The 16,347-nt window shown below is 52.0% G+C and overlaps 1 protein-coding gene across 1 annotated transcript; it reads left to right on the plus strand.

Annotated features, from left to right (window-relative positions):
• Nucleotides 1-6,272: 6,272 nt before the first annotated feature.
• LOC105191251 (sex-determining transformer protein 1) lies at nt 6,273-13,661 on the plus strand. The gene is made up of 3 exons (XM_011154525.3): nt 6,273-8,489; nt 11,681-11,824; nt 11,914-13,661. The coding sequence occupies exons 1-3, from the start codon at nt 8,104-8,106 to the stop codon at nt 13,214-13,216; spliced, it is 1,833 nt and encodes a 610-aa protein (XP_011152827.1). The 5' UTR covers nt 6,273-8,103; the 3' UTR covers nt 13,217-13,661.
• The last annotated feature ends 2,686 nt before the right edge of the window (nt 13,662-16,347 follow it).

The raw sequence follows: 16,347 nt of genomic DNA on the forward strand, positions 1-16,347 counted from the left end.
CTTTCTTTTGCCCGTCGTGACGGAAAGCCCGGGGCTTTTAATGAATGTTTGACGGACGAGTTAGACCGGCGCGCTCGCCGTCTGCAACGTCTTGGATCGTCTGCTGTCGTCTTGAACGCGCCGCCAAGAGAATGGAGACTCGGTTCTTCCATCTTCCACGCTCCCCGAGTAAGATTACATTAATGTTGGAATCTCCGACTCGACGACCGATGCAACAGTGATATACAACGATACAATGTCAACTGTTACTCGCCGTTCGTCCGAGCTGTTTCCTCCGATTCCAACTCCCCTGCCCGCCTCTTTCTCCCTCATTCGTTTTCGACTGAATTTAGCCGGGCTAGTCGCTCTTGAGCACTCTTTCTCTCCCTCCCTCCCTCCCTCCCCCCCCTCTCTCTCTCTCTCTCTGTCTCTGTCAACGAGTTCGTTACTAAATAACGTCGCGCTTGTATCGGCAAATTTTACTACCGCCGGCGGGCCAGCGGCATCCAAACGTAACTTTAATTAAGGATACATTCGGAATGTCGAAAGCAAGTTATTAGTTGCGGCGGCGTTAAATCCGATAGAGAGGGGGGAGGGAGTGGGGGAGAAAGGGGGGAGAGAGAGAGAGAGAAAGTGGTTCCTTGTATCCGCGATAGGCGGTACAATTTTTCACATACGTCGTAAACAGGCCGCAGAGCGCGTAAACGGCTACCGAAATGGTTGCTCTCCGTGTGCCGGTCACGGGAGGAGCCCACGGTGAATCCCAGGCTCCGATGATTCCCTCGGGGGAAAGCACGGGAATCAAATCTAAATGAAAGATCTGACGGCGAGGGGAGGGGGGGGGTCGAAGGGAAGCGCGACGGAGGGAAATAAAACCTCTTTCGGCGTTCCACGGACACATCATAAGCAGCCAAGGCAAAAGGTAGCGGGAGGGCTGCAGGGGCGGTTGAAGAGGAAGAAGAGGAGGAGGAGGAGGAAGAGGGCAGAGGGGCGGGGGAGTATAAGGCTATCTCTCCCGGATCTCAATCTAAAAACTCCGAACATATTTTCTCGAGTTTAGAGTCGGGCCCCGGCTCTTCCATTGGCCGCCGTGTGGAATCTCCGTCCGTCGGACTTCGGTCTTCCTTCTTTCTCTACCTTCTTCCGTCTCTGTCTCTCCCCTCCCTCCCCTCTCCCTCTCTCTCTCTCTCTCTCTCTTTCTCTTTTTCTCCACCTCCCCCTCGCTTTCTCGTTCTCTCAGTCTGTCTCTCTCGGTCCTTCTCTCGATCTCTTCTACCTGTTCGCCGCGTTCCCCCCGAGATCAAAGCACGCCGACACCAGCAGCTCGGTCCGTGGGGTGTCATCCGAGATGAAGGGTGGGAACCGGCGGTTGTAGGGAGGGTCAAGAGGGGAGGGCAGATAGGGCCGAAAGGTGGCCATACAATATTCATTAATGCGCCGTGGTAAGGTTGCTGGGGGTACTTCTCGGAGGATGAATCAGGAATCGAGCATCGGCCGACATCCCGGTATAAATCATAGCGCGCCTGTGAAATCGATCGGGGGCCCCCGTTGGCCGTCGGAGCCTCTAACGACTTCACGTGAAAGAGGCGGAGGTGCCTGAGGAAATGAGGCCAATCCTCGGACGGGGGAAACTCGAACAGCCTGTCACGAATAACTTCACTCGGGATCGTCGCCTTGCGACATTTGTCGATGTCAGTCAAAAGTTCGTTTCTCGTACGTATCGAGAAAAGTATTTTCGCTTTTCGTTATCTCGTCTTCGGCTTTTCCGAATAGGGCTGAATCAAATCGAAGGAGACGTAAGCGCGGTGAAGCTTACGGAAACGTCTCTCCGAGACGAACGACACGATAAGAATCGCTTACTTATTGGTCGGGAGATTTTCCTCTCATACGTACGGACAAAGTATCTCTCTCTCTCTCTCTCCGTTCTCCTCTCGGGTTTCCCCGAGGAAAAATAGGACGTTGAATAAAATTGTGACGGAAACTCATAAAACGTAATCGGGACGAGCGATTCGACGCGGATCGTTTAGAACGACGACGACGCGGCGGAGATCATCTTCGATGTTAAGATCGCAGGACAATAGCGTTCGTGTTCCCCGGTCAATCCTCCATTTTTTCGACGGCTATCGGCCGTCTGGCATCTAACCCGACCCTCAGCCGAGGAAGATTATACGACTTCATTCAGCATCCTTTGTCTTGTCGCGCCAATCATCGAGGTATTTATAGCAATTTCTCGACGTCATTTCTTCGAGGACGTCCCGGCGGAGAGGAGGCAGGAGGACAGAGGGAAGAGAAGGAGAAAAAACGCATTAATTATATATTTTTATTCGCGCAACCTGCGTACACATTTCATCCACCTTGCGGAGCCACGCGATGCTGAGCCCCGACGAAAGGAAAAATATTCTTGCAACATACGAGGCAGGGCAATAATAATACCGGTAAACGCGATATCGAGTCGCGATATAAAAAGAACGGACGGTCGTCGTTAAATTTATGTTTACTCATTTATCGGCGGCAATAAATGCAAGAGGACCCCCTCAACGGTGTTATCGGGAAGTCAGCGCGATAACGCGGGAATGCTCGTTTTTTCTCACGTACGCGCTTGCAAAACTGCTCCTTCAGCTTTCTTCGACGGCTAGATATTGAGGTACGCAGCGGGATTCTGAAAAACCCCGCTGCCCCCTCCCTGCCCCATGAGGAAGTTGCGAGCGAAAATTTACTTAGGACTGGCATACAAAACTGGTACGTGCCTCTTTCTCAGTTGTTCTCCGATCGACTCGATGAAAGACAAGAGCGAATCTCGGCGAGTGTCTAGCGAGCGCTAACGATCGCTAGCCCGCGGCGTTGAGAACCGCTCGTGTCGATAGCAACAGGTGGATCTTGATCTCGATATGCTTGAACTTGTTTACCACTTCAACACGCAGCCAGACGCACGGATTGTGAGTCGCGACGAGATTAGATTGCCGTTCAATTAGCACCCCAGCGAATGAGGCATCGTTACCAGCCAGCCGGCATTTGTGGCTCGCGATATCACCGGATACATCGTCGCGCGAGCAAAAGACAGAGAGAGTGAGAGAGAGAGAGAGAGAGAGAGAGACGCGAAGATTTCTTCATGTTCCTCATAAAGAAGAGCGATAGAAGAGAAGAGAACGCGGTCATTAAGACGACGCCCGGTGTATAGTCGTAAATCAATCGCTCCAAAGGCCGAACAAAGCGACGACACGCCAGCACGTCACAGCACAGCGCAGTGCAGCGCAGCGCAGGGAAAAGGGAAATTTCTCACGGGTCACCAGGTCCATCTTCCTTTTGTAGCCGAAGATAGTCGCCGGCTTTTCCGGGTTTTGTTCCGCGTGGCGAAGCGACGGTGCCGAGGGTGCGCCGCTGCTTGGTACCCCGCGAGGCGATTCTTCCCGCCTCGGGAGCGGCGAACGAGACCCGGTCTCGTTTGACTTTTCATCCGTGGAGAATGGGGCATTATTGGGCGCGCACGTGGTGCGCTTTTACGACATCTGTTCTGTCTGCGAGAAACATGTTTTCCTCGGGCGCGACGCGCTCCCTGTAAATCGCTGCCGACGTTACGATTTACAACGGGGCCAGGGGGATTAAACGGCGCGATTGATAGCGCCGTTAATTACTCGGCGGCTCTTACGCGCGGAGTGCCACGGGGACAATCGAGTGTCTCTCTCTCTCTCTCTCTCTCTCTCTCTCTCTCTCTCTCTCTCTCTCTCTCGTTCTCGGAAAATGTCTGTCGCGTACGACGTGCGCGACGCTGACGTGTGTCACGACGAGGACGAAATTAGCCTCGCGTACGCGTGTTTCCGAGTTATCCCTGTGATTAATTCTTCCGCTATCCCCCCTCCGGCACCCTGCCGTTCCGGCGAAAGGTACCGACGAGCGACCGTGCTCAAAGGAAATGTCGGCTGCCAATTAGCGCGTCCATTCCGCGTATTGAGATAACGATTGGAACCGGTCAGTGTTTACGAGAGCTCGCAGGCCGCGGCCAATCGCGGTTCACGAAATTGCTCGGTGAGCGCGTATGTTGTCGCGGCAATTGATCCGTGACAAGTCCAATTATGTAACGCGGAATTTTTCCTCCGTGCCGCGCGGCAATATCCCGCGCCATGGAACGACGATCGTCCCCGTCATCTCCCGATGTGATAACGCGTACGTCTATCCTCCCGGCTTTTCTTCCATTTCTTTCTTCTGTCGTAATTTTTTTTTTTTTTTTGCATCATTTTATACCTCTCTCTTTCTATCGTTATATTCGACGTGAAGTCTGTTACAAGACGCAAGGTAAAAACCAAGCAAGGTAAAGAGATTTTTACGAAGAGCTCTAGGATGATGTTCCCACGGTCGAGCATAATTTTATTTTATTTTATTTCTTTTTGTAAATTTTCCCCCGACATCGAGAAAACGACATCGAGGGAAAGCGAGATACGTTATGAAACAAAGTAATGCTCAACAATAAAGCGTCGACTTTGAATTCTTGGTAGTGATCTCTTACACGAGCTTATCGAATACCAATGCCAAGGCACGTGTACCTAACTCTACGCGTTCTTATTGTACTTTGGCCTCTGAGTATTCGAATTTAAAGGCCGGAACAATAAGAACGTCCAGAGACAAGTACATGCCCCGGCATTGATACTTTAATCTTGAAGAATCCTGAAAAAACGCCCCCGTCGGAGTTGCGCCGCAGGTCGCGCGTATTCTTGCACGATGTCAGCGTCGCGTTAGCTAACGATCCGGCTGATCTCCGAGGTCACGTCGCGTTCTCGGACGAGATCGTCGCCGACGACGTCCAATTATGACGCTCGCGCCTGCGGCCAGATATTGTTGTTCTTTATCCGCTCGTCGCTATCTTCGCGATCTTCGTCGACGCTCTAATCGCTCTCATTCTCTCTCTCTCTCTCTCTCCCTCTCTCTCTCTCTCTCTCTCTGTCTGACAGTGCCGGCTGCGAATCTCGCTCCTCCTGCCTCTCGTTATCAATTGCGTCACCGGGCGACGGAAACGTGTTCTCCTATGAGCACGGCGACCTTCGATAGTCGGATCACGCCTTTCGAAACTACGACGACGACGACGACGACGAGGACGTGCGAGCGAACGAATGAGCACTTCCTAATGACCGGAGGCCCCCCGGACCGCAAGAGCCGAGACCCGGGGAGCCGGTCTCGTCATTCAGGGACGCTGTCGTCATTTTCGCGAGCGCGTGATTCCGCCCGCCGCGAAGAAGAAATTACACGGCCGCGAGCGGCGTTCTCTCTGTTGACTCAGCTTGCGACTCAGCTCGCTCATTCACGCCGATGCGCTAATACTCCGCAGATAACGCGCGCCGTCGCCGGCGGTTCTCCAGATATAGATATACGGGCATGCGGACGAGGACTTTGTTCCCCGGGCGAACGCGCCGCGACCGCGACCGCGGTCAGGCCGCGATCAACAGCGGACCGCGTGAGAAGAGGGCGGGATCGGCGCGTCGATTTCGGCGGCTAGCGAGCACTCCGCGGGGGGTAGCGCGCCGAGAAAGAAAGCGACTCTCTGTATCTCGCAGCGCGTCCTCTTCTAACCTGCGAGTCAACGCGACTCGGTCCTCGTCCGGTCGGCCGAGCGTTTACAGGACGATTCGGAAGACGTCTTGGTGAGCGCACGAGCGCGCTTCTCGACAAGGTCCTCTCGCGCTCTGCCGACAAGGTCGACCTCCCTACGCGGAAGAAGCGTAATTTGTTCGCCCACGTCCCCGTGGTCCCATCTTCTCGGAACTCTCCACGGATTATTAGTCCCCCCTCCCCCCCCCCCCACCGAGACGCTTCCCGAGTTCAAAGTTTAAGTAGATCGAGAGTGCACTATTGGCGTTAAATCGGAGCTATTTTTATGATCTTGGAGTGAAACGATGAAAAGCCTCGCGATTACGTAGCGCTTAATAATTGGCATGAGAGAGAGAGAGAGAGAGAGAGAGAGAGGAGAGAGACAGAGCACTTGTGAAAAATTAGGAACCACGTCGCGAGACGAATACGCTGCGGAGCATCTGTTTTATAACGCCGTTCAATTAGACCCGTCTTCGAGTCGCGCGGCTTGACAGCGGCTCTTTCTCTCTCTCTCTCTCTCTCTCTCTCTCTCTCTCTCTCTCTCTCTCTCTCTCTCTCTCTCGCTCCCAGAGAGCCACGAGACGGCCGCAAGGGGCCGATGTGGTCGATGTGTACACGACGTACGTACTGCGTTATCATTCCGCTGTGTATTGTGGCAATGCACATGGAGGGGCGATTGGAGCGATAGCGCGGCTATATAAGCCCGCGTATTCGTCACCGCCATCAGTTCGATCTTCTTCATGTTCCCTGTCTCTAACGCTAACGTTCCTGCGTTCAAGTGGCCGTCTCTCGTCGTGTCTCTCTTTCTCTCCGAACTCGAGTAGCCGAGAAACGGTGCTGTAATCGGCGACAAGCGGCCCGGGCGTCGTCGTTTCGACCTGCTACTCAGAAGCTGAGGAAGAAGACGAGGGAGGAGGGGAAGAAGGAGCAAAGGAGCAAAGGAAAGACGCAGGGGGCAGAGAGAGAGAGAGAGAGAGAGAGAGAGAGAGAGAGAGAGAGAGACAGCCGAGTTAACGCGACTCGAGTCCGGCGAAGTTCACCGTCGAGCTTCGTCCTCGAGCTTCGATCCGCGCGACTCTTCGCCTCCTCTCGCCCTCGGTCTCGTCGTTCTCACCGAGTCGGCCGTCAGCGGGCAACGCAACAATTGCAGGAAGGATGGGACTCTCTTAGCACTCGCCGGCACCCCCCGCGACCTCGTTGAGCTGTCTGTCGTTGAGCTCGGTGTTCGTGCTCGAGCCACCTCGACCTCGCGCTCTCGACCGAGCCCGGACTTTTTTATCCTTGGCCGTTTCTCGGCTCGGCTCACCTCGCGATTCCGGCAAAATAACACGCGCGGAGACTGTCCTCGGTAACGCGACGGACACGCAGTGTCTTATGACTCGCTCGCTGCGCTCCGGCCCAGTTATGTTCTCGATCGAGTACAGCAAGCAATTCCTGAGTTACCGTATACTCAAGTCCAATCGGTTCAAGTACATCTGACGATACGGACTCGGACTACGTGGTAAAGAGTGCGATCTGGGTGGTGTGTGTGCGCGCGGTCGACTTGTACCTACGGTGCTGAGGAGGGCTGGCAGGACGGTGTTCCGGCAAGACCTGGAAAGTCTTGTGCCAGAGTTCGATGGTCGGGTCGCTTTTCACGGCGACGAGGACTTGTTGACGGCAGCAGGACGATTAGCCGACGGACGCTCTCGGCGTCATCGACGATCGTTGGCACGGCGAAGATTTTCGGGGGGCGAGAATCTGACGCGAGTCTGGCAGAGGAAAGGAGAGAGATTGTCTCTGTCTCAAGCGAAATTAGCCTCGAGTTTCATTGTTCTTAATTATAATTCGATACGAGGGTGTTTATCGCTGCGGGATCCCGCGAGCGGGACAAGTGAAAAATCCACAGGGAGGATAATTCGTTGAAATTTCACCGCAAGCCTCAGGGTTGCGCGGAGGGTTCGTTGAAGAGAGAGTTTTGTCATTGAGGGAGCTTTACAATCGGGAAAATCGACTATCGGCGTTCATTAGCGGAGCATCTTGGCGGCCGGAGTCAGGCCGCTGCGATTCATCTAGAGCGGCGACACCGCTCGAGGGCCACGATGCGCCTGTACATTGGCTCGTGAATGATCGTTAAAAGCGAGGATCGAGCGGCAGGATCAGAGCGGAAAGCGAAATCACTCGGGAATTCCGCCTTCGAGCGAACGACGGAGAGCGAGAGAGAGAGAGAGAGAGAGAGAGAGGGACACACACGGGGACGCGTCTCACATTGACTTTTCGCGGCGGTACATACACATACACATACAAATATATGCACACATGTACACATCGACGCGCGCATAATCGAGCCGCATAAAACGCGAATTAAACAGAGTCTCGCTAATTAAGGCGGGCGATCGAGAGAAATCTGCACGTCTTTGGTCAAATCGGTGAAGTCGGTATAAAGTCGGAGAAGAGAGAAAGAGAGAGAGAGAGAGAGAGGGAGAGAGAGAGAGAGAGAGAGAGAGAGGAGGAGCGGAAAGAAAGACGATCGCGAGGCAAAAGAAGAGCGAAAAACAAAAGACAAACATGATCGTTTACGTTCCGGGCAGAATGCCAACTCACGTTGGTCCCTACGGCGCCGCTCGTTACCCGGGCACCCTGCTAGGACCTGTCCCGGGTTTTTACAACCCGGTTTCCGGCTACTCCACCAGCCCGAGCTCGAGCTACTACGGGAGCATCAGCATCCAGCACCACCAGCAGCTGGACCTTCCGGTTTGGCCGCGAAGGATGCCGGCCGAGGAGGAACTGGGGAACTCCTCTCCGTCCGCCGGACTGACCGGACTCGGCGTGTCTCCTGGCGCTCTCGGCAACGGCGGCCCACCGAGCCCGGCGCACAGCGACTCGGACGCGTCCAGCTCCAGTTTGGAGCTGGGCTCCATCAGGGGGGCCGAGAACGCTCAGTTGAAGTGCAGGTAAGCGGAGCTGAAGTGTCGCCGCGAGCTGCGTGTCGATCGTCGACTCGTACGCGAGCTCGTTACTCAGCGCGCGTTGCCGTGCTGTGATTGATCATTTCGACTTTTATTTCATTATCTCCTCTCTTATCGTTTCAATGCTCTATTTTCATCGTTCTCACAACTGTCCGAAGTCACTACTGCATCGTCAAAGAGAAAAACGGCAAATCGATCCGCGAAGCGCGTGTTCGTCATATTCGCTCGGATTATTCCGGCTCCCTCTCGACGCTGTGCGTTTAACCCGTTACTCGCGATCGGTGGGGGGCGGGGGGGTGGGTTGCGTTCTGTAATCGTGTTAATTGGATCGCGATCGCGCCGCTCGCGAGCGAAATAGGAAATAACGCTGGCGCAAAGAGATCGCAGTGGTTCTCTCGCGGTGGTCCCTCGCGTCGCGAGTTGCGAACTCGCGAGCGCGAAGTCAAAGATCGCCCGGAGCGGTCGGCCGCGGCACCGGACATATTTTTCCGCGGGTGCACTGCACTCTCACGCGCCATTATTATTGTTGTTAAAGGACCAATTAAGATAGCGTCGGGGCCTGATAAGGAGACGCGACATCGCGTTCTCGCATCTCCGGGCGAATTCGCTATCTTCGCCAGACGCCGCCGCCGCCGTCGCGGAGAGCCGTTCGTGCATAATTCGCGTCACATTTCAGCTCAGCATTGGTCTAACGCTTGTTTACGATTTGGGTTTATACACAGTGCGGAGATAGCCTCTCGTTCGCTGCGTGATAACTCTGCGACAGAGAGGGGGGAGGGAGAGACACACACGCACACACACACACATGTACGTAGGAAGTCGCGTAAGACACATGAATGAAAAAATTTCCCTCGTATCTCAATCGACACGCTGGAATCTTCATCTTTATCGTCGCTAACGTCGAGCTTCGCCCCTCCCCCCCCCCCCGCGCCCTCCGCGGCTGACGCCGCATTCCCTCGGGCTTCTCTGTACTTTGCACCTTCCTTAACGCTCTTCTCTATTTACATTAATTTTCTATTTACATTCTCTCGCTTGTATCTGCGTTATCTCGCGTTCGTTATCGCCGTGTCTGCCGGCGTGTGGACTCTTTCTAATCTCGGGACTCTTCATATTCTACTTTGTGGTAAATCGAGACGATAAGACGCCGAGACGCACAAGGTAACTCCAGGCGTCTGCGTCTCGCGTGATCGGCCGATCGGGCGTGACGTCGCGCTCGCGATTCTTCTCGCGAGAACAACGCTCTAATTTATTTATCTCGGTGTAGACTCGCGAATACGCGCGCGGCTCTTCGATATACGCGCGTGCCGCGTGCGTACCGGTTGCAACCAGTTTCCCGTATCTCCGGCTGATATCGGAAAGGGGCTTTCCGCTCCTCGGATTCAGAGAAAATTCTGCGACTCGCTTCGCGACCACGGCGCGAGAAACGACGACGCGTCTTCCATCCGCGAGCGGTTCCGCGCATGTTTAAAAATTCGCGGGCTCGTTTTCTCGATGATGTCGCGTGCGTTTTTTTTTGTCGATCGAAACGACAGTCGCTGACGCGACGAACAAGCAGCTCACAAAGCCGGCTTGGTTTGGTATCCAAAGTTTACGAGGCTTAAGCTGACGATAAAATTTTAGACTCAACACTAGGGGATGATAACGACTGCCTTCGGATAATGAGCGGCGAGGAAAAGAAACCGAGCACGCGCGCTTCGATGATTATTACAAAGCGACGGCCGCTAAACGCTGTGTTATTCGAGCACGCACACATACACTCGTTTCGCAACCGGTTTATCTTTCTAACACACGAAATGACGCGTCGGCAGAGGCACTCGCTTTTATCGCTCGACGTTAGCGACTCTAGTACATCAAACTACGAGCATTATCGGCGGCAGGGGCGGGGGTAGAGAGGGACGGAAGCCCACTGTTACGATTTACGCGAAGCAGCCGCTTCTTCCACATGATGCGCACGTGAAATCTGAAGCACTTCCTTATCACGAAGAGTATCATGCGTCATTTTCGAATCTACTCTGTAAATTCAGCGTGTGTTTACATTAAATCTTTCTCCCGCCCCCCCCTCCCCTCCCCCCGTCGCCGCCTCTTCTCCCTCTCACGAATCGCTCGTTCTCGTCGAGAATCTCCCGTCACAACCGTACTTCGTGTCAGGAACGACGACGTGACTTCTTTTTGCCGTCGCGAGCCCGCGCGGCGCTTTATTCGCCGACGAAAAAAAGAGTGCGGTTGGTCAGGGCCATTTTATATATAGTGCGCTACGCGTCGACCTCATATGAGGTAATAACGGCGGATTTAATTTATAACGGCTGTAATATACTGCGGCGACGGCGCGCGCGCATCGCCGGTTCTCGGCGGTTCTCGACCGCGTCGCGAGCCACCAAAATTGAAGGCAAGACCCGCGACGGGGGTCCGGCCCGATCAAATCACACTCGGAATCACCTCGATCCGCGACCTCTCGCGGGCGGATCGGTGCCTGTTAATTGGCGGGACTCGCAGTCGTTGGCTGGAATAGTACCCGAACTGCGGTCTCCTACGGATAAACTGGTGTCAACCGGCGGCAATTGCAAAATGGCCGGAATTAGTATCAATTGGACGAGTCAGCGTACGTGCTCGTGACGCAAATCACATGTCGATATTTCAGTGCGCCTCCTCTAAGCCGCGATGCTATATTTACGCGTCGCCTTAGCCGGTTAGTCACGACTCGCGTGTCGCGCGTCGACGGCCGCCGAATGTCCGCCGATTTCGCGGCGCGCCGAATGTTTGTTCGTTCGTTCGCTCGTTCGGACCGACAGAATGTGTATGAACTGGCCTGGGAAGTGACACGTCGCGCTTGTGACCCCGTTTTACCGTTGCAAGTCGCTCGCTGCAGCAACGACTTGGTAACGGTTTTTTTTTTCCTTTTTCCTTCAAGCGGTGACATAATTACGTTTTCCGAGCGACTGTAATTAATGTATTCGTTACTTTGCGCACGTAGAGTACATGTTTGAGAAATAGGCGAATAATCCTAAGAGAAGGTATTCGAGTTTGCCTTGAAGACGAAATTGCAACGCTAACGAGCTACTTTTCGAAGGTAACTTCTCTCCCAACCTCAGTCGTGAAATATACGAGATACTGTAAAACACACGAGGCAACTTTTTTTGGGAAACAAAAAATATGGAAATTTGCTTCTTTCTTTGCAGATGGCAAAATTGCGACAAGAGATTCGCGTCGCTGGAGCAGCTCGCGGGTCACGTTGCGAGGTTGCACGCGGCACCGGGCGCGCGGGGTCTCTTCTACTGCGGATGGGAAGGCTGCCCGAGGGGTGAACGCGGTTTTAACGCGAGGTAAGGTCCCTTCAAGGTCACTACGTCGATGCGTTCGCGTTACTGTATTTTTCGTGCATCTTTCTAACCGTCGTTCGTGCCATCCGCAGGTACAAGATGCTGGTCCACGTGCGCACGCACACGAACGAGAAGCCGCACCACTGCTTCCAGTGCGACAAGAGCTTCAGCCGGGCGGAGAATCTGAAGATTCACGCGCGCTCGCACACCGGCGAGCGCCCGTACGTCTGCCCGGTCGCAGGCTGCAACAAGGCCTACTCCAACTCCTCGGACCGATTCAAGCACACCCGGACGCACTCGGTGGACAAGCCGTACTGCTGCAAGGTACCAGGCTGCCCCAAGAGGTACACCGACCCGTCGTCCTTGAGGAAGCACGTCAAGACCTATCGCCACTACGTGAACAACAACGACAAGGTGCAGGAGAAGAGCTTTGACGACGGCAACGTGCATCCGGAGAAGATGCCCATCAGGTACGACGCCAACTCGCCGGACAAGCAGAGCAGCAGCGCGCACTCCGAGTCGGACTCGAAGAAGGACTCGAGCATCGAGAGCAACAACACCTCGGTCTCCAGCCCGAAGGCCAGCAACAGCTTCGAGGAACAGCGCAACTTCGTCGAGTGGAACAACATGTACAATCTGCAGGAGCAGCGGAAGGAGCAGCAGCAAGAGCAGCAGCCGGTGATCAGCCCGCCGAAGACGTACGCCGAGAAGGACGTGAAGATCTATCAAGCGATGTACGACGATAGCTACATCATACCGGAGAGGATCCAGGTGAATCCCATGTACGCCTCCGCCGGCAACACCATCATCAAGGACTGCTCCGCGGTGTCGTCGCCACACGCGAGTCCCGGTCGCGTGTCCGACACGATGTCCCGCATCGGCATGCAGTCGACGCCCATCAAAACCGAGGAGCCGATGGACTGCGGCGCCAAGACTACCACCACCATCACCACCACCAGCACGGTAGACTACAGGAACATCGACTCGATCGTCAACAGCACGCCCTGCAAGAAGGAGAGTCCCATCAGCTGCGACCCGGTGAGGCACACGGTGATCAAGCGCGCGGAGGATGTGAAGATGGAGGTGCAGATGGAACACACACCGCTGAAGGAAGAGTACAAGGACACCGCCGGCGACTGCTGCTGCCGGCACAAGTGCTGCGTGCACAGCAACGACGGCATCCTCGAAAAGTCGAAGCTCCTGTCCGACTTTATCCTCAAGACGCAGGACCCGCTCTTCCGGCACCTGCTGAACACGATGGACCTGCAGTACGGCCTGCGGAACATGTGGTGCAACATCACCGACACCGCCAACACCTGCGGCCTCAGGGTGAAGAACGAGGGCGTCACCGAGATGGAGCAGGACCTGCCGTTAGACTTGACGATTAACAAGTAGATTGACTAATCGGCTCGGTGGGAGACCAAAAACGAAGGGAGGAAAGGATAATCCTTACGCATCGCTGCAAATTATCATTCCTTGTCGTCGTCGTCGTCGTCGTCGTCGTCGTCGTCGTCCTAAAACGCGGCTCGGACGAAGAAAACACGCGGATTCCGGCCGCGACTCGCGACGATAACCTCACGAAATCGACAAAGGGAGCGACCGACCGTCGGAAAGGACGAGCCAAGGTCGCTCTTCGGATCAGACTGCGAAACCAAATATATTTTAATACACCGTAATGATGTATAGCGAGACGGAGGCAGTCGGTGATCGAACAATAGGTTGCTCAATCCGCTTTAAGTAGCCGGCCGAAACCGATATCGCACCGGTCGGATCGTTAATCAGAGACAATTGTCAAGCTAGCGCGGTAAGCGCGACTCCTTATTAATCGCGGTGCCTTAATCGACACGCTCCCGCAGGTAACGTTCCTGATTCCATTTTGGCGACCAGCGTCGCTGTAAATACCGAGTGCTAATACGCCGGAGGAGCTCCAACCGGAAATGTTTGTTTTACACGCCTGTAAATATATTTAAAAGTTACTCAGAAATTTCGAGATAATTGGTTTTTGCATCCTAATTAGTCTGTTACGTTAGAGTTGATTTATAAGAGAGAAGGAGAGAGACAGAGAGTTATGTTTTCTTTTTCCTTTTATATAATATAATGTCCCGATGTTCAATGCGATCTTCACAGATACACCGTAACGTTTTATGTAAACACAAAGTATGTATAATATATGTATATAGAAGTTTATATATTATATATATATGTGTATATGTGTACGTAAAGAGTCAGTTATGGGACGAAGTAGTATGAAAGCGCAACGTGGCCCATCTTCGTTAAGTACAACATATTTAACGATGTATAAACTCTATATTTCCATAACATAAATATATTATTTATATAAATATTGTTTCCACGCCCTTTCCACGCGCGGCAGATAATTCGTATTAGTCGATTGCAGTTGTGTCATTTAACAGGACCGGAAACTTTTTCAATGATTCATCGAGTTTTATTATGACCTCGATTCTCCGTTAAAAACAGTGGCGGCTCGTAGCGGAGAAAGTTTAGAACTAAGAGTGCCGCAAATAAAGGATCAAAGCATAACGGGTCTAACCTGTAGCGTAGTAATTATACAGCCAGACACAGACTGCGTTCCAATATTCATTGCCAGCACTGAAAATCTGCAGTATATATGACACAAACTATGTATTTTCAGTATTGGCAGTGAATATCTCCCTAGAAACGCAGTTGTAGCAGGGAGAAACCTGAGAGCGGCTACTGGGCCGGTTACGCCGGGACGCGCTCCCTGAGAAAATGTGTGCATACTACGCCCGTCCTGACGATAACGGTAAAGCGTGCACGGTTCTTGTTCACTCTATTTCCTTAAGGAAGATAATAAGATAGAAAAACATAGACGATCAACCGCTCTCTGTCTTTATCGCACCACCTATGAGCGGCCGCGCGGCAGAAGGAGGCATGAGGCGAGTCAGCGGCAGATCCTATCGCTAAACTAGAATCTCTCCCCCGTCTTACCCCTTCATCTTCTCATCTTTCACGCGATGCATTTTTCACTACCCGCAATTCGAGAAGAAATATTTCGAGACCGCGCGGACAACTTCTAGCAACGATACAAAATGACGCTAATGGGGATGGCTATTTTTATAATTTTTATATTCAATTTTATAATTTTTATATTCAGTTATGAACATAATATGCATATGCGTTGTAAATGTTAATATGCAATAATTATTATATTTTAATTATTATTAATATTAAATAATTTTATTAACGCTAATAATTTAAATGATATCAGTAATTTGAGATATTCATCTTCTCGCAAGGGAATTGATATATCCATCTGATTTCGGAAATATTTCTTTGTTGAGATTTTTACGAATCAGCGTGCAAAATTATACAATGGATTGTTGAGTGTTTGCAGGAGAAAAGTAAACAGTTTAATACATAAATATTGTACTCAAGTAGAGATATTAAAACTTTCAATCTCAAGAATGTAAGATGGTCGTGGAGGTAAGCAGCTAGTATGTTGCACTAAAGCAGAGGGTTTCAAATTCTGGCATGCCGTTTTATTTTTTTTCTCATTTTCTTCCACATTTTCTCAGGGGGTGCGACGGAATTTGGCGGGAAAAGCGTCCCAGTGTATTCGGTCCAGTGGCCGCTCTCAGGTTTCTCTCTGCACATAATTTTGCATAATTTTATTTACGGTACAGTCAGGTACAGTACGGTACACTCGCGGACATAATAGTAAGTGCCCGTTTTTTTGCAGCTTTCGGAACGCATCCCGACTCGAGAAGAATGAGAGTCACTGCTCCGCCTGCGAAGCACGCCTGCGCAGTGACTCACAACGAAAGGCGAGAAATGAAATATACCCGCGGTGGGACATATTGACTTGTGCATTCGTTGCAGCTGATGATTCATCTCGCCCATCTCTTTCAGAAGACTTTAAAGTGGAAGTCATATCTTAAAACGATATCTCACGTATCATTTCCACGCTTGGGTGGAAAGGTAAATATCTATAATTATGTTTTATAATTAAAATGACTTAAAATTACTTTTTTTATATCATAATTTCATAATAGAAACTATAAGCGACCCCTGCATAATCCCAGGTAGAACAAAAAATCATAATAATATAATTATGATATCAATTATGTTTTATAATTATAGATATTTACCTTTCCACCCAAGCGTGGAAATGATACGTGAGATATCGTTTTAAGATATGACTTCCACTTTAAAGTCTTCTGAAAGAGATGGACGAGATGAATCATCAGCTGCAACGAATGCACAAGTCAATATGTCCCACCGCGTATATATCAATTGCTTTTCGTTGTGAGTCACTGCGCAAGCGTGCTTCACAGGCGGAGCAGTCACTCTCATTCTTCTCGAGTCGGGATGCGTTCCGAAAGTTGCAAAAAAACGGGCTCTTACTATTATGTCCGCGACCGTACATAAGATGCAATGAAGTGGTCCGGTTATTGCATCAGATTGTATCAGAGAGGAACGTGAAAGCGGCCAACACGGTGTTTTCGACAACACCGACTTTTCACACTGGGAAAGGACGTCATCTG

The sequence above is a fragment of the Harpegnathos saltator genome, unplaced genomic scaffold (assembly GCF_003227715.2).
Source record: "Harpegnathos saltator strain DR-91 unplaced genomic scaffold, Hsal_v8.6 scaffold235, whole genome shotgun sequence".
NCBI lineage: Eukaryota > Metazoa > Arthropoda > Insecta > Hymenoptera > Formicidae > Harpegnathos > Harpegnathos saltator.

What these genes read in the sequence shown, in the direction of transcription:
- LOC105191251 (XM_011154525.3), top strand. Translation starts at nt 8,104, where the DNA reads ATGATCGTTTACGTTCCGGGCAGAATGCCAACTCACGTTGGTCCCTAC. An exon ending in AACGCTCAGTTGAAGTGCAG is followed by an intron (nt 8,490 to 11,680) that starts GTAAGCGGAGCT and finishes CTTTCTTTGCAG; the next exon opens with ATGGCAAAATTGCGACAAGA. An exon ending in GAACGCGGTTTTAACGCGAG is followed by an intron (nt 11,825 to 11,913) that starts GTAAGGTCCCTT and finishes TGCCATCCGCAG; the next exon opens with GTACAAGATGCTGGTCCACG.